The sequence below is a fragment of the Protopterus annectens genome, chromosome 11.part0, assembly GCF_019279795.1.
Source record: "Protopterus annectens isolate FY-2018-M chromosome 11.part0, PAN1.0, whole genome shotgun sequence".
Lineage (NCBI taxonomy): Eukaryota > Metazoa > Chordata > Ceratodontiformes > Protopteridae > Protopterus > Protopterus annectens.
Window position 1 is genome coordinate 570,446,145 of NC_056745.1, and position 22,768 is coordinate 570,468,912.

The 22,768-nt window shown below is 39.0% G+C and overlaps 1 protein-coding gene across 1 annotated transcript in view; it reads left to right on the top strand.

Annotated features, from left to right (window-relative positions):
- OTOGL (otogelin like) overlaps positions 1-22,768 on the top strand; it is a 3,472,886-nt gene that overhangs the window by 3,242,285 nt on the left and 207,833 nt on the right. The window contains exons 49-50 of the mRNA XM_044088067.1: positions 8,961-9,065; positions 9,172-9,209. Of these exons, the coding sequence (XP_043944002.1) occupies positions 8,961-9,065; positions 9,172-9,209 (143 nt within the window). The remainder of the gene's footprint in view (positions 1-8,960; positions 9,066-9,171; positions 9,210-22,768) is intronic.

Here is a 22,768-nt window from a genome sequence, read left to right on the forward strand (position 1 = left end):
GGATTCTATTTTAACTCTGAAATGTCTGTCGGTGAGGAAGTTTTTAAACTAGAGAGTGGTGTCTGGACTGATACCAGTTTCAGTTTTTGTTTTGGAGAAAATAGTGGCCCATGAGGTCAAATGCCTTTGTCAGGTCTATGAATATGGCATCTGTAAGGAGTCCACTATCAGAGTTTAGCAAGATGTCATCATTTGTGGACCAATGTTCTGTCATAGTGCTTTCTCCAGGCCATAATCTGTGTTGTTTGGAGGAGAGCAGGTAGTACTGCTGGACCATAGATGATCTAACAAATGTACTTGACCCAAACTGTGGGGATAATATTCAAATTTTCTCCTATTTAATTGGCAGCACCCATTCCTCCTTTGAGAACAAAATACTTTCCATATCCCTCCACCTGAATCTTAAACATCATATGCACATTGGATAGGAAGACTATACACCAAACTGCAGGTTGGTTTAGAATCTGCAAGTGGTACATTCTTAAATAAAAATTACAAGTTCCCCATCTTTGCCACTGTTTGTATTGTGTACGTCCAGCTTTGACAACCATTTGATAATAGTATGATTTAATTGCTCAGACTGGAACAAAGCTCCTTTTGGCAATACATAGTGTAGGTGGAACTCTTTCCACCCAACAAACTTGTACATCCCTCCTTCCTGCTTGAAAAACAGATGCTCAAGCATTACGTAAAAATGAAAAATCAGCAAACCAAAGACCAGGAAGGAACCTGACCACAAAAGGTATGAGCTTTCATTCGTTTAATAAAACACCACGAATTTCATCAGCATTTTTCTGATGAAATTTGTGGTGTTTTATTAAATGAACGAAAGCTTATAAGTTTTGTGGTCCAGTTCCTTCCTGGTCTTTGGTTTGCTGCATTTTCAGTTATAATTTGTTCTTTGGAGTTGTTTAGCAGTTTTTAGATGCTCAAGCATTCTTACTCCTCTGGCTTTCCATCCCCTCCAATAGAATGGCTTCCCCACTATTGTAATATTCTGTTTGTGCCAAAGATCCACTGGTGTGTGTGTGTGTGTGTGTCTTTCGGCTTTTCCCGGTTAGGGGTCGCCACAGCGGAACTCCGGTCCCCACTGGTAAAATGCTTAAAATTACCATGTACATCCCCTTAACTACTTTAGAAATTGCACTGTCATTTCCATATAAAGATGAAACACCTGCACTATGGCAGTATGACTACAATAACAAACTGCATCCTCCTTCTTAGTAGCCACCACTGCAGAGCGTATGGCACAGCATTTAAAGTCAGGCATACCTCACATTCCTTTGCAACCTAAGCCTTCCTTCTCCTCTCCCCTTCCAAATAAACTGCTCATGTACTGTATGTATTCATTACATCTGTTTCACAAGATACATCTGATACTGGATCACTTCCAGCTATCACACAAGACCACTCCCTAAAAGTACTATCAAAAGCTTAAAATACTGCATCAATTGGTCCTTACAATATCCCCGAACGCATCTTAAATAATATTAAATGACATGAAGCATGATTTGGCTGCACTGCTAACAATGTTCAATTTTAGCCTCTATACAGGTTTTGTACCAAGCAAATGGAGAATAGCTACAGTCATTCCCCTGCATAAAGGGGGACCTTTCAAAGGTCCAGGCAATTAGAGATCCATAAGTCTGACCAGGTTTATATGCAAAGCCACAGAAAAACATATAATTGAACTCATCAATCAGAACATAGGGAAATTCTAAACACTAGACCCATCTCAGTTTGGATTCATCAAAGGCAGGTCATGCTTAATCAACCTGGGATTTTTTTGAAAAGGTCACCAAAGTAGTGGATCAAAGCAAAACAGTACACACTGCATAACTCAACCTGGCCAAAGCTTTTGACATAATTCCTCACTCAGGTATAGAATAAAAGCTAAAGAAGATGAAAATAAACCCATATGTCACCTGCTGGATTGCCAACTGCCTCATACATAAGATGCAGGAAATCAAAATAGGGGACGTTACCTCCACAAACAGACCAGTCAGCAGTGGAGTCCATAGGGGTCTGTGCTGAGACCTTTCCTGTTTGGGATCTACTTTTCTGAAGTAAAAGCCAATATCAAAAGGGTCTAGCTGACTAAGTTTTCAGATTAACTGCAAGCTAGGCTTAGTCGTTGAAATCCTAAATGTCATCCTGTGGTAAGGTTTGTTTGAAATAAATAACTGGTGCCATAATCATGGATTGAAACTAAATGCTGAACAATTATTACATCCTTTGGAAGTCATCTACTTCAGGGAACTACCATTTTGACAATATGCCCATAAGAGTTGTTCAGGATTTGAGAACTTATGTGGACAGTGACCTATGTTTTGACCAATATGTGTCCATTGGTGTAAGAATGTCCTCTGAACAACTTTATAAACAAATGAATTGTCGCTAGATCTAAAGATGTCATTGTTTCCCTTTACTCAGCCCTCGTTAGGCCAGCCATTGAATATAATGCCCCATTCGGTATGTATCCGTCCAGACACATGCAACAACTGGGACACCCACAGAGATACCTTACTAAAAGGATACAAGGCCTGAACATCTCCTATATGGACCTACTCAAAGACCTGTCACTGTACTTGATATCCTATAGACTGTTAAAAGGTGACCCATATGTAGCATATAAGTCATTCTCTAACCCAATTTGTGGCGGATTTACTGTACATGAGCAAGCCAAATGGCTTCAGAAATGCTCAGTCTAGAGTACTAAACCTCTTCTGCAACATCAACAAAATGGTTTGGAGGGACAGATATATCTTGCAGATAATACTGCTGTTCTGGATTAGACTCAACATCCACATAAAACAAAGTTCTTTCCTGTCCATATTCAAGCACAGCTTGTATCTTTGGGTGGGAAAGAGAAAATTTACCCCAAGATTGCCCCTTGTACGAATAATGCACAGAGGCAGCTCCTAAATGCTTTTTTCCCATGGATGGGTCTCCTCAAATTATCTATGATATGATCCCAACTAGTCTTTTTAGGGGTAATATATAATTATTGAAAATAGGATGGGTAAGGCCAATCTCTAGGCAAATGGGATAGGTACATTTGAGTTCAAAAAGGGAAAATAGCTAGGCTTAAAACAGCCCACAAGTGCAGCTAGTCTAGTACTTACTTATAAACCTGTAAAAAAAACTGCTGATATTTTATTTATTTATTTTATTTATTTATTTTACATTTGTTACCCGGGAAAGTCCACTGGACACAGGTCCCTTTTCAGTGGAGGTCCGGGGAGAAAAGCTCCCATAGATATATATATATATATATATATATATATATATAGTTAAATAATTAAAGCCCACTGTCAGTTCTTCAGTCTCCAACACTAACCCCCAAATAGGTGGTATCCCTGACTCTAAGAATCTGCTGCTCACCAATAGGAACTGACACCCTACCCACCCTAACTTGAACCATGTTAGTCCAAATACATTTTAGCTCTAGCCCCTTCCCAAAGCTCTTAAAATGAGTCACTATCCTCCTCATAATAATATCCAGTCTGTTAGCTGCCAGCATGCAATCATCTGCAGATAATGTTAAGAGATTATGCATATCCTGAAACCTTTACAAATACCGATTTATCCTCTGAGACAGGGCATCCATAGCTATGATAAAAATGATGGGTGACAAATGGCTGCCTTGCCTCAAGCCTTTTCCCACCTTTATGTCTTGTGACAATCATCTGTTATCTAGTAACTCTATTGTAGGATTACGACGCAATGCTGTAATCCACTTAAGCATGCTCGTACCTGACCCTAAGTCCTACATAAATTTCAATAAGAAGCCCCATTCTAATGAATCAAATGCTTTTTTGATATAAAAAAGTATTCCTGCATGCTCCCACCCACTTTGTACATGAGACAACCATGAATTCTCTAATCCACCACAAGCTGGGCATTGCTGATCTTCCTTTAACAAAACACCTTTGAGAAACATATATCAACTTAGATAAATACTTTGAAAATCCATGGGCCAACACTGCCACTAACAGTTTCACATCTGCATTAATGAGGGAATTAGTCCTATAATTCTTAGGCCTCCAGTGATCTAACTTGCCTTTAGGTAGTAGGACTATCAATATTCTTACAAAAGATTCTAGTAATCTCCCTGCCTCTGCTCCTTTATTGCATATCCAATCCATGTGATCTACCAAACTGTCTCCATAGAGCCTATAAAATTCCGTAAGGAAGCCATCACTACCTGGTGATTTTTCTGCTCTAAATCCTTTTATCGCCCCAAGACTTCTTGCAAGGTAATCAATGCATCCAACTCTTTCTTCTTGTCTAAAGTTAATGTTTGACCAAACCGGTCAAAACATCTGTCCTATTCAAACTGCAGTATGCCAAATTTCTCTTGAAGGCAGCAAAAACTTTAATAATATTAGTTATATAATAATGAATGTTTCCCCTGCATCCTTAATCATTGAAATAAGCCTGTTTTTCTGCCTATTCTTTACCTTTGCTGAACAAATTTACCCATCTTTCTTCCTCTGGTCCAAGAAAAATGCTGAAGAGTTATGAGCCCTTTTCTACCTCAGTCATTTCAGCTTCCAAAATCCATATTCATCTACAACCGCTTTTCCCATGTTTGCTCATGGAGTCAGGGTGTCAGTTCAATAGTGACATTCATTTAGAGCCAAGCTTCATACCACCAGGTGGCTAGCCCTGCCACAGTTGTTCTATATCACACACTTGCATGCACACTTACAGCTATGGCCAATTTACAGTGTCCAATCCACCTACTGCATATCTTTGGAATTGATATACGCATTTTGGAAGCTTGCATCAATACTTCCCCATATTTCTCCTGAATTTTGTTATTATTCTAAAAACCTTTGAAGAACATTTAGTAGATTTTTTCACCAGATACTCTTTCATACTCATGAAATGACCTCTATGTGCACATTTAATTGGATCCCACCAGTGAAGGTGGTTAGTCTTCTCTTTTTCAAACATAGTATGCCATTGAAGCACCTCTTCTAAAATACATTCAGCCTCACTCCATTGTGTTGGACTAACTGAATTCACATTTTATATTGCCATCTATCTCTACCTATCAATTCTTGAGGAGCCTGAATAGCCAACACCATATGTGCATAGTCTGAGAGAAACATGTATCCTGTTTCTACCGCTTGTACCTGCATTACTCCTGCAAACCACATTAGAAATCTATCCAGTCTGCTAGCCTGGTAAACTTCAGCCCTCAAGAAAGTAAATCCCAGTTTTACCAGATGAAACTCCTATATATCAACCCACCCTTTTTCTGATTGCCACTAGCTTTTTTATTCCTCTCCCTACAGCCAGACTTCTTGTCCCTCTCCCAATCCCCAACCAAATTAAAATTTCTTATAAACTGTCTGTCATAATTGCAGTGCACTTTGCCAGTGATTATAAAAGGAGTGAAAAAACGACAGAGAACCTGAGTTAGGGCCATAAAGAGTCCAAATCTTCCACTCCTGATCACCTATCTATAGCTCTAAGATAACCCAGCTCAAATCTCTATCATTCCTTATCACCTTCTGTTTAACTACTAAATTCTTATTAGCTAGAATCACTATTTCCCTCTTCCTGCCCTTCAGAACAGTTTTACACTACAGGACATTAAAGTTTCTTCCCTGTAACTTCAATGTTTATTTTTTGTTCAGTTTAATTTCTTGAAATAAAATAATATCCACTTTTAGTCAACAGTTTATTCCTATTTCTCCCTCTTCCAAAAGGATGACAAATTCCCCCCACATTCCAATAAACAATCTTGACCCATCCCCTGAGAAAAAGTAGAAAAAGTAACCACTTACCCTGACTGCCGTGCCCCTCCCATTTCCTGGGAGAGGTCCCTTGGCTGCCCACCGGATCTGTGCCTGGCTTTCGCAACTATTGGTGCATTAGGAGCACAAATCATGTAGTTACTGACGGAATACATGGTAGATCTAACACCCCCTACTTAAAAGCAATCATCTACAAAGGGAAAAACGCTAGTTTATTCAAATGCATCCTCAACATTACCTCTTCAAAATGGATATCCGTGAATCTTCCTATAATTCTCTCTAGTGTACATCATTCACAACCATCTAGAGACTTTGTAAGTATGAAAATGATCACCAAAAATATACCAAAACTGCATGTAGGAACAGTATTTTTCCAACATTTCATGCTGAATAGTCACAGCTCCATTTTGAAATTGGAAGACAGCTATTAGTAACAGACTCCAAATCCAGAATATAAAATCAGAGTACAAAAGAACATACTGATAAAAGTGCAAGCAATTAACATTCTTTTTCCACGTTGTCCTTGTAAACAGTCACAGTCCTAGTATAAAACCTACAACCAACAGTGTTACAACAGTAGATAGCCAGTCACTCTTCAAAATTAACTTATAACATTCCCAGCACATGATTTTCTTAGCTGTTTTCCACATACCATTGTCATTGCCTTACGTAGTAGAAACTGGATCCTTTTCAGCCACTTCCTCTTGTTGCAGTATCTCATGATGAACACAATGCACATCCTCTGCACTATGTCCATTGTCATCTAAAACAATTCTGAATGATGCTTTTCAATAATTTTGTACCTGAAGCCCCATTCTCACATTGCAGTTCATTATAGCTGCATATTTCATCCTGTGAGTTATTTTTATTACTTTGGGCTATGGGGAGCTCATCTCCTTTTGGGAGGTTTGGTGCCCTCACCCTCTGCTCAGAGTCTCTATAATACAGGGACAGAGATCTCGCTCTTCTTTAGACAGACTATCCAAGCTGAATGTAATTATGAGGGCTGTTTAAAAGGAGGTACATATGTTCCTCAGTAAGGGTTACCCTGAATCACTTATCAATGAGATGATACAGGAGGTTACCTATAAAAGGAATTCAGGAGAATTGCAGTTTTATTGACCAGGCAGAAGCTACAACAAATATTTCCTTTCCCACGTCCCTCATAATTACATTCAGCTTGGATAGCTCCATAATAAGGAACATACCCAATAAAAACTGGGGCATTCTAAGTAAGGACAAAACACTTAGGTATAAAGTGGGGAAGTACCTTCTATAGTATATATATGGGGACACACTCTAAAACATATTTTTGAGAGTGTGCATCATATAATGAGAAGTAATAAAGGCATGTTCAGATGTGGTAAGTGTACATATTGCAAGTACATATCCATGGCTGACAGATTCATTATCAAAAGTAAACAATTCAGGATGTCTCACAGGGTGGACTGTGAAAGCAAGGCTATTGTTTATGTTGCACTCTGCCAGCAGTGTGAATGTTTTTACATCAGTAAAACAGAAAGAAAGCTCCTAGAATGGATATATGAGCATTTGTATGAAATAAAGAAATGCAGAAATACTAAATGCATTATATAAACATATCTAATATATATAAATATATCTCGGAAAACCATATGCATACTTTTAAATTTCAGTGTTGGGGCAAATTAGAATGGACCCTAGAGGGAGTCCATGGAAAATAAATTTAGAAATAAGGGAAATTCACTGGTAGATCTTTTGGAATGCCTACTGCTGATCAGGACTTAATGAGCAAGCCAGCATAGTTCCTGTTCTTAAACTTAAAGCGCTCAAAAGGTGACTTGTTACTTTGTGTTCTAACTTAATGTCACATTTATAATGATTAATAAGCAGGTCCAGTATTTGTGTTTTTGTATGTTGGGAACAACCAATACAAATTCTGTATATGGATGTTTTTGATATAACTGATATTAATTTTAATGTTTTTACTTCTAGTTTAAAGACCACATATCTTTGGGGTGTGTGTGCCTTGGAGGAAGCGTATTGGTTGAAAGTGACCACATGGCTGTTAAAGGGTTTTAAAAAAAGGAGTTTTAAACATGAACGTGCTTGCATCTTTTAACATCTTACAATAAAGGAGATTTGGAATAATGTCTGGACCTGGGATTCCTTGGCTATTTGTTTGCAAGGTTTACATTTCTTTCTTCCGTGAGTCATCTACACTATATATTATGGGACTGGAAGAAAGCGCAGACTTTTTTAGAAGCTGTTAACTGGAGGCTGGGGTCTACTATATCACATGTGCTAAAATGTGTTACCAAACTGGATGTCCTCCAAGTGTAAAAGATATATACGTCTATACACATAACTTCAGCCTGTGTTTTTTTTTTAAACTATATACCAGTGCACCTTCCTGTCAGCAGCAACCTGATATAGAATTATACAACATAAAGGCTTATAAGATCCATTAGCTTATGTCACACAGAGAGCTAGGTTAGCTAAATGTGTGGTCAAATTTATCAAATTAATTTATCACAGGAACTCCTTATATTCCAGTAACAGACTTTGGATGGTAAAACCTAGGTGGCTGTCCGTTTGTTTAGGGATATGGTAAATGGGCTCAGGTGTGGTAACACTCTTGTGTTTTTTTAGATGGCTGGGTGTAGGCCATTATTTTTTTTTTCTTTTCTTCATTAGGAAAGACAGTCCAAACAGATCTCATTCAAATTATTCCTGAGTGCGTTGGGCATAGTAAATGTTTCTGTCTGCATGTCACAATTTGTCCTTGATGTGTTATTTTATGTTATTAACATTTGTTAAGGGGTTTGTGTTTGAAACTTAAAGTCAGAGCTGATACTCATATCTAGTCATATATTTATTTTTTTAATATATTACTTATTTTCATTATTTTGATTTTCTTCTTTATTTGTCCTTTTAGTTGGGGAGGCTTAATTACATTTAAGTGTAATGTATGTGAAAGTATATGATTAAACACTTGGTCACATCTCTTTTACAAGTGATATCATTTTGTGCTGTTATAGTTCCTACTTGCTTTTTAACAAGCTGCTGATATTGTTTTCTTTCTATTTGTTCTTTTTATAAAGAACATTTTGTTAATAAAACATACTAGTTTGAATATCTTAAAACAAAATAAGTTTATAGCATGACAATAATCTTTAATTTTTTTGTTGTTTTTTTGTTGTTCTCTAGCTTGTGATGAGATCACATGCCCCACACCTGAACTGAACTGTACAGCTGAGACAAAGCTTGTAAAGAAAAATGTAGCAGGCCAATGCTGCCCAAAATGGCACTGTGGTAAATATGAGAGCTCATGGAATTAGTAATATTGGAATTAATTCTATTTACTTTTTATCACAAAATTCAGAACTTTTGTTTAATGTTAACATTATTTGTTTTTCAGAGTGCAACTGTGAGAACATTGTTTCCTCATGTGGATTGGTATGCTTTTTATTTTTACTTTTTATGTAAAGATTTCTGTGATGACTTAGTAATTGAATTTGTATTATTTTACTACAGTAGTACCTTATAAGTGGCAACTGCATCTCATTGTGCTGTAGTCACAACATGAGCTTTTTTAATGGGAAAATATTCAGGGCAAGTTGGCTATACAGGATGTACACCCCCCCAAATGGCATTTTCTGCATTTATTTGAACAGATACATGGGCTCAGCCAATGAATGCTTTTCAGTGACAGTCCAAACCAAACCAAATATCTTACAGTATTTTAATTACAACATACAATGTGATTATAATACTTGTAGCATTAGTTAGTTAAGATATGGTATATAACTTAGACATTTGATTTTAAAGTAGGCCATTTGCTAAGATAGTGTATAGGTAGGTGGCAAACAATTCATACTGCAGCAGAAACCTTGTAACTAAGCTAAGTAGAATAAATACAAGAAGGCCATCTTTGCACTGGTACAGAAACTAATTTTCTGTACTGCTATAGTTATGAACCGCCAACCACAAAAGAAGTTGATAATGTGCAAGAAAATGTACAAGTTGAAATGTTATCACAAATCATTTATTTGTATGTCTTATTTATTTTGTTTATCAGCTAAATCTTAAATGAGCAAAAAATCCTTTATATGGGTAACCTTAAGAGAAAAATTCCCAAAAGCAAAGAACAATATGAAATTGCCAGTAATTCTGAGCACTATGTCTTGCCTGTTTTGTGTTTCCTTGCATGTTGATGTTAGAGAGAAAACAATATTTTCTTTGGACAGCTGTGTATTGCCTTGAAGAGGTTTTCATTTCCCCAGTGGTGTGCAACCATAAAGTTGGTATCTATAAGTTTAGGATTCCACACTGAAAAAAAAACAAAGAAAAACATGTTTTTGATCTGCTGTAAAGAGATGAATGTTATTGCATTGTTTTGATAAGATATAATTGCCGAAATAGTTTCTAATATATTAGATTTCTTCCTGCACAGTGGAAATGTTTATCTTTAGGATGTGGGAAGAAAACAATTTACTTGGAGAAAATCCACACACTTAGCTATAACAGACATACTTTGGCCAGGTAGTAGGTAGACATCAGGATTAAACCGCAGACTGCAGAGCTAAGGAACAGCATCACTAACCACTGTATCACAGTACCACTGTCAGGATTAAACAAAGACTACAGAGCTAAGCAGCATCACTAAACACTGTATCACAGTACCACTGTCAGGGTTAAACCCCAGACTACAGAGCTAAGGAACAGCATCACTAACCACTGTATCACAGTACCACTGTCAGGATTAAACCCCAGACTACAGAGCTAAACAGCATCACTAACCCCTGTATCACAGTAACACTGTCAGGATTAAACAAAGACTACAGAGCTAAGCAGCATCACTAAACACTGTATCACAGTACCACTGTCAGGGTTAAACCGCAGACTACAGAGCTAAGGAACAGCATCACTAACACTGTATCACAGTACCACTGTTAGGATTAAACCCCAGACTACAGAGCTAAGGAACAGCATCATTAACCACTGTATCACAGTACCACTGTCAGGATTAAATCCCAGACTACAGTGCTAAGGAACAGCATCACTAACCACCATATCACAGTACCACTGTTAGGATTAAACACCAGACTACAGAGCTAAACAGCATCACTAACAAATGTGTCAAAGTACCGTTGTCAGGATTAAACCCCAGACTACCGAGCTAAACAGCATCACTAACCACTGTATCATAGTAACACTGTCAGGATTAAATGCCAGACTACAGAGCTAAGAAACAGCATAACTAACCACTGTATCACACTATTACTGTTAGGAGTAAACCCCAGACTACTGAGCTAAGGAACAGCATCACTAACCACTATATCACAGTACCACTGTCAGGATTAAACCCCAGACTACAGAGCTAATTAACAGCATCACTAACCACTGTATCACAGTACCACTGTCAGGATTAAAATCCAGACTACAGAGCTAAACAGCATCACTAACCACTGTATCACAGTACCACTGTCAGGATTAAACCCCAGACTGCAGAGCTAAGGAACAGCATCACTAACCACTGTATCACAGTACCACTGTCAGGATTAAACCCCAGACTACAGAGCTTAACAGCATCACTAACCCCTGTATCACAGTACCACTGTCAGGAATAAACCCCAGACTACAGAGCTAAACAGCATCACTAATGAATGTATCACCGTACCACTGCCAGGATTAACCCCCAGACTACAGAGCTAAGGACCAGCATCACTAAGCACTGTACCACAGTACCACTGTCAGGATTAAACCCCAGACTACAGAGCTAAACCGCATCACTAACCACTGTATCACAGTACCACTGTCAGGATTAAACCCCAGTCTACAGAGCTAAACAGCAGCACTAAACACTGTATCACAGTACCACTGTCAGGGTTAAACCCAAGACTACAGAGCTAAGGAACAGCATCACTAATCACTGTATCACAGTACCACTGTCAGGATTAAACCCCAGACTACAGAGCTAAGGAACAGCATCACTACCCACTGTATCACAATTCCACTGTCAAGATTAAACCCCAGACTACAGAGCTAAAGGTCATCACTAACCACTGTATCACAGTACAACTGTCAGGATTAAACCTCAGACTACAAAGCTAAACAGCATCATTAACCACTGTATCACAGTACCACTGTCAGGATTAAACCCCAGACTACAGAGCTAAACAGCATCACTAACCACTGTATCACAGTACCACTGTCAGGATTAACCCCAGACTACAGAGCTAAGGAACGGAATCATTAACCACTGTATCACAGTACCACTGTCAGGATTAAACCCCAGTCTACAGAGCTAAGGAACAGCATCACTAACCACTGTATCACACTACTACTGTCAGGATTAAACCCCAGACTACAGAGCTAAGGAACAGCATCACTAACCACTGTATCACAGTACCACTGTCAGGATAAAAATCCAGACTACAGAGCTAAACAGCATCACTAACCACTGTATCACAGTACCACTGTCAGGATTAAACCCAAGACTACAGAGCTAAACAGTATCACTAACAACTGTATCACAGTACCACTGTCAGGATTAAACCCCAGACTACAGAGCTAAGGAGCAGCATCACTAACCACAGTATCACAGTACCACTGTCAGAATTAAACCCCAGACTGCAGAGCTAAGGAACAGTATCACTAAACACTGTATCACAGTACCACTGTCAGGATTAAACCCCAGACTACAGAGTTAAACATCATCACTAACCAGTGTATCACAGTACCACTGTCAGGATTAAACCTCAGACTACAGAGCTAAACAGCATCACTAACCCCTGTATCGCAGTACCACTGTCAGGATTAAACCCCAGACTACAGAGCTAAACAGCATCACTAATGAATGTATCACAGTACCACTGTCAGGATTAAACCCCAGACTACAGAGCTAAAGACCAGCATCACTAACCACTGTACCACAGTACCACTGTCAGGATTAAACCCCGGTCTACAGAGCTAAGGAACAGCATCACTAACCACTGTATCACAGTTCCACTGTCAAGATTAAACCCCAGACTACAGAGCTAAAAGTCATCACTAACCACTGTATCACAGTACAACTGTCAGGATTAAACCCCAGACTACAGAGCTAAACAGCATCACTAACCAGTGTATCACAGTACCACTGTCAGGATTAAACCCCAGACTACAGAGCTAAACAGCATCACTAACCACTGTATCACAGTACCACTGTCAGGATTAACCCCAAACTACAGAGCTAAGGAACGGAATCACTAACCTCTGTATCACAGTACCACTGTCAGGATTAAACCCCAGTCTACAGAGCTAAGGAACAGCATCACTAACCACTGTATCACACTACTACTGTCAGGCTTACACCCCAGACTACAGAGCTAAGGAACAGCATCACTAACCACTGTATCACAGTACCACTGTCAGGATTAATCCCCAGACTACAAAGCTAAGTGACAACATCACTAACCACTATATCAGAGTACCACTGTCAGGATTAAACCCCAGACTAAAGAGCTAAACAGCATCACTAACCATTGTATCACCGTACCATTGTCAGGATTAAACCCCAGACTACAGAACTAAACAGCATCACTAACCAATGTATCACAGTACCACTGTCAGGATTAAATCCCAGACTACAGAGCTAAACAACATCACTAACCACTGTATCACAGTACCACTGTCAGGTTTAAACCCCAGACTACAGAGCTAAACAGCATCACTAACGAATGTATCACAGTACAACTGTCAGGATTAAACCCAAGACTACAGAGCTAAGGAACAGCATCACTAACCACTGTATCACACTACCACTGTCAGGATTAAACCCCATATTACAGAGCTAAGGAACAGCATCACTTTCCACTGTATCACAGTACCACTGTCAGGATTAAACCCCAGACTACAGAGCTAAATAGCATCACTAAACACTGTTTCACAGTACCACTGTCAGGGTTAAACCCCAGACTACAGAGCTAAACAGCAGCATCACTAACCACTTTACCACAATACACTGTTAGGCTTAACCCCCAGACTACAGAGCTATACAGCAGCATCTCTAACCACTGTATCACACTACCACTGTCAGGATTAAACTCTAGACTACAGAGCTAAACAGCATCATTAACCACTGTACCACAGTGCCACTGTCAGGATTAAACCCCAGACTACAGAGCTAAACAGCATCACTAACAAATGTATCACAGTACCACTGTCAAGATTAAACCCAAGACTACAGAGCTAAGGAACAGCATCACTAACCACTGTACCACACTACCACAGTCAGGATTAAACCCCAGACTACAGAGCTAAACAGCAGCATCACTAACCACTGTACCACACTGCCACTGTCAGGATTAAACCCCAAACTATAGACTTATGCAGCAGTATCACTAACTACTATACCACACTACCACTGTCAAGATTAAACCCCAAACTATAGGCCTATGCAGCAGTATCACTAACCACTGTATCACAGTACCACTGTCAGGATTAAACCCCAGACTACAGAGCTAAGGAACAGCATCACTAACCACTGTATCACAATACCAGTGTCAGGATTAAACCCCAGACTACAGAGCTAAACAGCATCACTAACCACTGTATCACACTACCACTGTCAGGATTAAACCCCAGCATCCTCAGAAAGTAAAACACTGGTTAATTTTTCCAGTTAGTGAATAATGAATTCAACTAGCTATCCTGACATCCATCCATCCAATTTCAAACTTGCCTCCCCTGGTCATTTTCATGGTTACTGCAGGCTGAACAGTGCAGAGCAGACTCAGCAGTCTTTGGACTGCTGAAAGCTTGGAACCTTGAAAAAAAAAGCATTTGGACTACAGTTTGCATCCAGAGAAGTACATTTGAACTGCACCTAAAATACTGTAGTTATCTTACCATTTAAATTAGTTTATGTGTTGAGTTTGCTTTTATCATGAAGTTAAATCTATTAATTTAAGGTATTTTTTATAATATACAGTGTTTTTCAAGTGGTTTCTCAGCTGGGTTCAGGTGTTCTGAGTGGGCCCTAATTTTACTGCATTTTTACCGTCTTTCTTCTGAATCTGAAGCTACAGCTATAAACTGATTTGGGATTTACAGTATTGATTGTTATTTCTCTGTGCTCTTACTTGGATTATTAGCATTTCTCACCTAATTCTGTGTTGTCACTTTTCAAACTTGAAACAAAAAGCCAGCCCTGGCCAGTTGTGTGAGGTGTTACTAGAGATTGTGATCTTGTGATAATTAACCAGCCCCCCCCCCCCCGACCACCACTGATATTTTATATCACACAAGCAGTCTGTCATCTCAGTCTTGGGAATGCTGGAAGCTTGAAAGCTAAAAAATAAAGTGTTTGAACTACATTTTGCACCCAGGTTAGTACATTTAAACTGCACTTAAAATACTACACTTATCTTACCATTTAAATTAATTTTGTGTGTTGTGCTTGCTCTTCTTTTCAAATGATTTCTGTGCTTCACAGTGCTTAGCCTGGATGTTCTGAGTGGACACTAACTTTACTGTATTTTAATAACTCTTTTGTGAATCTGAAAATACAGCTATACTTGGGTTTTACAGTATAAATTATTTCTCTGAGCTCTTAAGTGGATTATCAGCATTGCTCATCTAATTTACTCACTTATCAATTTGTAAACAGCTACCTGCCCCTACTGTTTAGCTTGCCTTGGATGCTCCTCCTCGTCTCATATTCTGTATAGCTGGCATTAGAAGCTCCTCCCAGTCTTATCTCTTCTGCTCATCTTATTGGTTACTGACAGAAAAAACTGTGAAGGCTCTCCCCTTATACTGTTAGTATACTTTGAAACTGAAAGTGTGTGCGTTCCTCATTGCTGACTTGTCTGCCTTTGAATCACCTTGTAATTACTTGTAGCTAGTTTTTAGATGTGTTTCTGATACTGTTTCACTTATGGCTAGCTAAAGTGTGTTTTTACATTAAAAAACTGGGACTGCAGTTCTAGTGGGAGTAGAAATGTAGTCTTGTCTGCCTGGGTTGGAAAACGCACAGGAAGGCTTAAAGTAAGAATTACTTGTCGTAGCTGGTTATTTGATTTGTTCATAGGTTCATAGGTTGGTACTAAGCTATCAGCCCTAGGGCCTAGCCATAACAATTCCCTGGCTATTTCTTCTCACATTATTTACTTTCCTGGACCCCTGTCTAGCAGGGCGACTGACGTGATCCCTGGGGTGAATTTCCTTTCTCCCATCCAATCGTCAAGGTTCCTCTTGAAGAGGTCCAAAGAGGCACTATGCTTGACATGTATGGGCAATCTATTCCAGAGTCTGGGGAGTCTCTGGGTCAGGAACCTATCCCTCCAGCATGTTTTGTTTATTGTGATGACAAGGTTTAGATCCCTGGAGCGTGTAGCTCTGAGGGATTGGGATTTCTTTAAGTGTAGCATGTCCAACAGCTCTGGGTTTGACATGGCCTTGTATGTTAAGCAGAGATCGCCTCTGAGTAGACGATATGCGACAGAGTATAGCTGGAGTTTTTTAAGGCGGTCAGTGTAGGGCATCTGCTTTAGGCCTGTGATTCTTTTAGTGAGGTATTTCTGAGGCCTTTCCAGTTGTTGTAGATGTCTTGAGAGGTACATACCAAATGGGGCATTGTATTCTATAATGGGTCTAATGACGGATGAGTACAGTGGGACAATGACCCACTTTTTTCTGGATGAAAAGCCCTTTGTGATGAGGTGTGCCACATAGAAGGATTTCCTGACTGTTGTGGCGATGTGGTTATCGAAGGAGAGACCACTGTCCACCTGTGTCCCTAAGTCTCTTATCACACTTTCTGTGTTTAGTGTACTGCCACCTATATGGTAATTCATGGATACATGTTTTTTCCCAAAGGGGATAACAATACATTTCTTGGCATTGAGCTTGAGCCCATGGCTCTGGCACCAAGCATCTGTTTCTGTAAGGCCCTTTTGTAGAGTATCCACATCATTTGGGGATTCAATAATGGCTCCCAGTTTGCAGTCATCTGCAAACTTTGTTAGCCAGAGTCCCTTAGTGTTGACCTGTACTTCAGAGAAGTAGATGCCAACTTTTCAGTTTTGGCTAACTAAAGTGTGTTTTTACATCAAAGAAGCTGACCCTGCAATTCTAGTGGCAGTAGAAATGGAGTCTGGTCTGTCAGAGTTGGGAAACACACAAGGGGGCTTAAAGTGACAACTAGAAACAGATTGTTTCATCAGCCAGAAGGCTTTTTTAAGAACTTAGTTATTTGGTGTTAATCTGCACTTGTGAGCTACTTTTGCTGTGCTTTTACATGAAGCAAAGATGTCTATCTGGTTTCACTGATTTTGAAAGCATTCTAGGGAGCTCAACATGTAGTCACTTATTGGCTATTGGCCATAAGGCATGGGAGTTTTCAAAAATTTCTGCCTGCTGTAAATGAGGCATTTGAAAGGAACTATCTACCATGCAGTGATGGTTGGCAGTACCCTGTATAGAAGCAAACATATAAACACAGAAAGGATTTGCATGTAACTAAGCTTAGGACAGCTATTTAGTGAATCAAACAACACAAAATCAGATCATATCACTATCTAACATCTAGCCTTAACCTTAGACACCACTCAGGTGAGACTTTAACTAATCCTCTATAGACTGGGAAGTGTACACTTCTAATTCACAAGCACAACCTTTCCTGGACTTTATCAACGCAAACACCCTGGACCACATTGTGCACAGTCCAAGGAGAGGATCAAACATATTGGCCTTAGTAGTTACAACATGGGGAATTGTTATATCTCCCCCTTTCTCACATCCACATTGGTGAGGTTAGGCCACAAATCTATCTTGCTTGAAATAAAAATCATCCTAGAAAACCCAACAGTTGGGAACTATTCTAAAGCAAATTATATCTTATTAAGAAACTGTTAAAATTCACAAGTACCCAAAACGTGGCGAACACAGGTACCGATGCAGAATTATTTATAGAAACCCTGTACAAACATATAAACATATAAATGGCTTCATTGAGGCTACCATACCTGCCAGAAGTAGGCCCAAATCTAACACCAAAGCACAAACTGCACTGATGAAATCCTAAATTTAAAATAAAAGTCGCAACAAACTCAGAAAGAACAAGTCTCATAGAGATAAGAGCTTTCCTGATTAAACTGAATTAGAAACTAAGAGGTCTAATTAAGTCCAACAAAAAAAAAAGCCAATTACAAAGTCTGGATGGCCTCTCAGGGTAAGGACAATTGCAAGGCCTTCTTCAGCTAAGTCAGGAACCTTAAAATTATTAGTAAACAGTGTGCAGAACTCTTGGTAAATGGCAAAACTTTCACTGACCAGGGTGATGTAGCAAAAATACTGGCTGATACATTCAGCTGTTAACTTCACCCCCACTATCCTCTGTGAAATCTCTTCTAGCATATCCCCCAACTATATACAGGAAGCACGTCCTGATGACACTTACTAAGGCCAGAACCCTGCTTTAATGGGCTCTGACAATATCCCCAGTTGCCACCTAAATAGCCTAAAACATGACCTAGCAGGACCACTTGAAGCACTCTTCAACTGCAGCCTCAAAACAGGTTACATGCTAGGTCAATGGAAGGTCACAACAATTGTCCATCTTCATAAGGGTGGATCATCAACTGACTACAGGAACCACAGTTCCATTAGTCTGACAAGTCTCAGATGCAACACCATGGAGCAAATTATCATGGAAATGATCAATTAGGCATTGGCAATCTACAGACACTGGACCCTTCCCAGTTTGGCATTGCTAAGGGACGGCCTTGCTCACTCAACATGGTAGACTTTGTCAACAAGGTCACCAAGGCTATGGATGAAGGGAAAACAGTGCATACTGCCTACCTTGACCTGGCCAAAGTGTTTGATACAACACCTCTCTCAGGTATTGTTGACAAACTCTCAGAACTAGGAAGTAAAAACAAGCTGGAAACCCGGTTCAGCAAAAACGGAACTTCTGCACCAATTCAAAAGTGTTTGAAAGTTTTTAAAAGTTTATTCTCCAAATCACTCGCCCACTGACAGCAATAAAACAAGAAATCCAAATAAACGTGAAACGCTGCATGCGTTTTTCGTTCCACTTAGTAGTCGAACTTCTTCAGACAAAAATACTCTGTTACAATGCGGCTTTTAAATGTATACAAATGCTCGCAATTAACATAATTGGTTTACCAATAGTGTTTTAAAGTGCTAGTGCTACAACTATAATGTCATAAGTTGTAAATTTATACAAAATTATTTAAAAACATTTATACAAAATTGTTTAAAAACAAGTCATGAAAAGGTTCTGGCTAGTTACATTCATTCATTATGCTGTGTGTGACTATATAATAAAATTAATTATACAAATGCATATTTAAAAAAATACATATAACTAGGTACCAACTATCTGATAGGTCCTTTGTCCAAATACAAGTATTTTATTAAAAATTAATGTTATATTACATAGACTGTCCACATTGTTATGTATATTAAAAATATTTTATTACTTACGAACAGTAATATGTGTGTAACTATCCTATCTTAAAATTTGGTTATTACTAAACTGTCTTATACTGAAGACAAAATTAGATAGACAGTTCCAATCCAGCCTTCAAAGCATAACTTATGTCTTTAGTGGGACTCATCTGTAAATAATCAATGTGCAAAACTAAGTAATACTGAATAATGGTATTTACCATTAAAATTATCTCATAAGATTTTTAAGTTTTAAAATACATGCTATAGAGCATGTCTCATTAATCCCTGGCTCTCTACATGCAGCTAACCGTAGCTGCCAAGCAAGTTCTTTTTTCTCCAATTCCAATTTTAAAAAGTTTTCATTGGCACAGTTATTATCTAAAGGATATCTATTTATGCCATCAATAATCATAAAGGAGAAAAAGTGATCATGATTGTTACTGACATGTCTAGCTAAAGCATTTTCTTCTTTAGACTTTGTGATTGCGTATAAATGTTCATATATTCGATCACGCAATCGTCTGTCCGTCTTACCAACATAGAAAGATGGACATTGTGTACATTGTGCCAGGTAGACTATGCCTTTGGAATTACAGGTAAACGACCCCTTTACATGATAAACTACTGATCTTATTGTGAATGAGCTTGATGTTAGAATGTGCTTGCAGTATTTACATAAACCACATTTCTTAGTTCCCCCTCCTATTCTTGGTTTATCAATTTTTGTTTCCAGTAGTTTTTTCATGTTGGTACCCCTCCGATATGTTATTACAGGATTGAAGTTCAGTATTTTGGAAACATTATTGTCCAATGAGAGGTAACACCAGTATTTCCTTACTATTTTACCTATATCAATTGCTTCTAAACAGTATGTAAATGTGAAAACTCTCAGAACTAGGCATAAATCCATACATAACACAATGGATTGCTGGCTGCCTCACAGATAGGTTCCAAGAAGTCAAGATCAGTGAGACCATCTCCACCAGGAGATCAGTCTCCAGTGGAGTACCTCGGGGCTCCATGTTGGGCCAGTTCCTGTTTGGAATCTCCTTCTTGGAAGTCAAGGCTAATATTAAAGTCCAAGTTCATACTGGCTGTAAATTGTAAGTTATCATAAATTCCGCCATTACACCAACACCCTACAAGAGGGACTAGCGCAAACAAACAAACGACTGATGACAAAGGCACAAATTACTTTTCACCATCAAGAAATACATTATTGTACCCTTTGAGAAGTCATTCACTCAAGCTAATTACTCCATCAATAAAAACCCCTAAGAATAGACCTGATAGGGTTCTGGGAACAAATGTAGATAGTAATCTGGCCCTCTATCAACATGTAGCCAAGATAGTAAAAATATCATTCTATGTCATCCAACATATAAGCAAGGGTATGTCATCCAGGTCCAAGGAAATTATAGTACCACTCTACGGAGCATTTATCAGACCCATCATTGAGTAAAATACCCCTTTGGCATGTACTTAACCAGGCACTTGTGACAGGATGCCTGCAATGGTTCCTCACCAGGAGAATCCAGGGTATGAATGCCCTTTTTTACGCCATTCACCATAAGGCCCTATCTCTGTACTCAGTCTCCTACAAGTTACTGAGAGGTGATCTATGCCTGGCATATAAGGCACCTTCAAATCCAGGTCTGATGGATCCCTTGCTCATCTGCAAAACAAACCACACAAGAAACATTAGATCCAATTACCTGAACTTTGCTTGTGATAGAAGTAGAACATGGTGAAGAGACTGATATGTCTCAAAGGATCATCATGCTATGGAATACGCTCCCCATTTAGATAAAGCAGAGTTCATTCCTGACCCCGTTCAAATGAAATCTTGATCACTGGATGGGAAATTGCAAGTTCACCCCCGGTCTGGCCCCCATGGCTCTGATTGACAGAGGTCATCAGTAAGTAAATAAGTCCTCAACTAACATAACCCCCCAACATGACCTTTAGCTACCTCCTTACTAACATACCCCACCATATAGATGTGCAATGTACTTAGCAACAAAACTGGGTTGGGTTGCACAACTAGACTTGTAAAGTGGTTTTACTCACACTTATTCTACTTGTGAATGTGATTATGAGTTTATACCTTAACTTGTCTAAGTCTAATTTTAGGGCTTATTTAATGCAGTGGTGACAGGTTGTTTATAATCACTAGAATCGCATTTATTTAGAATGCAGATGAAGATGCACTCTCCTGCTTAAAGCAATTTCCTGTTAATGTAATCAAACATCAGAAAAACTATCTGTTGACATTACAGCATTTTTCAAGACTGTAGAAAATCCATTTCTTTCTTTCTTTCTTTTTTTTTAAAAGAAGAAGTGGTATATAATTTTATAATCAGGATTATGGAGAACTCATTGAAAGAAAAACATTTGATATACTGTTTGTATCAGGAATGCTCAGGTACCTGTTTACTAGTTAATTTGTATAGAGCATTGAACTATTGTGTGTCTAAAGCTACATTTAAGGATATGTAGCCCTACTGTGTCTGCTGTTACTTAGAGGTATTTGCTTACTGATTCAATGGCTAATTTAATACCCTGATAGCTTAATGTATTAATGGCCATTTTAAGGGCCTGTATGCTTACTGCTTTAACAATCAACTTAATAACCTGCTTGCCTACTGTGTATGCTGCTGTTTAGAAGTGTAAGGAATTTTACACATTTATTTGGATAGAGGCTTCTTATACTGTCCTAACTTGCACCTATATTTATTCCTTTTCCATCCTAAGATACCTGCTAAGCTCCCAGCCCAACTCAGCCCACCCCCACTGAAAGACTTGCAGCGGAGAAGGACTGCAAATGTACTGACTCCACCTGCAGTCCTGATAAATTATTTGCTGTACCAGAACACCTGAAACTAAGGGAAAAGGTTAATATTCTTTGTACTTTAACCTAAGTGTTGTAGCGCACCACTCGGGAGCCCTGTAGCACTGGCGAAATAATATTAGACTCCCCATAGCCTTAACTGGTGAAATTTAAACTGTCTGTTAAGAGACAGTAGCTTTCTGTAAGTTTTTGAGCTGTTTGGAGGGACAGCATAGCCCTTACTGGTGAAATTGTAACTGTCTGTTAAAAGACAGATGCTTTTTAGTAGATTTTTGAGCTGTTGGGTGGGTCGGTGCAACAGAAGCTGCCTGCTTAATTGCAAAGCTTCTGTTAGGACTTGGAACTTTGTGTGAGATAACACAGGAGCTGCTTAAAATAAAACTCAAAGGTTTCTATTAAACTCTTAGCTTTTTAGGATGGGAAACTCAAACAAATAGGGCAAATAGTGCCTAACAGTGGGAAAAGGGAAGCAGCATTACCAGGGAAAGAGTGATTACTTTACCACTTTCTCACATTGTTTTCTGTAGTCTCATGGCCTGGCTGAACACACTCCGTTCGCCTCGCTGTGCTCAGCTCACTCCACTCCCGTACCCTACCCCCAATTCCCACCCACCCCAGTGCATCTAAACATATATTATCCCCTGCTCACCTGACCAATCTCTGCACCAGTCAGCAACCTGCTATAATTACATCCAACCAC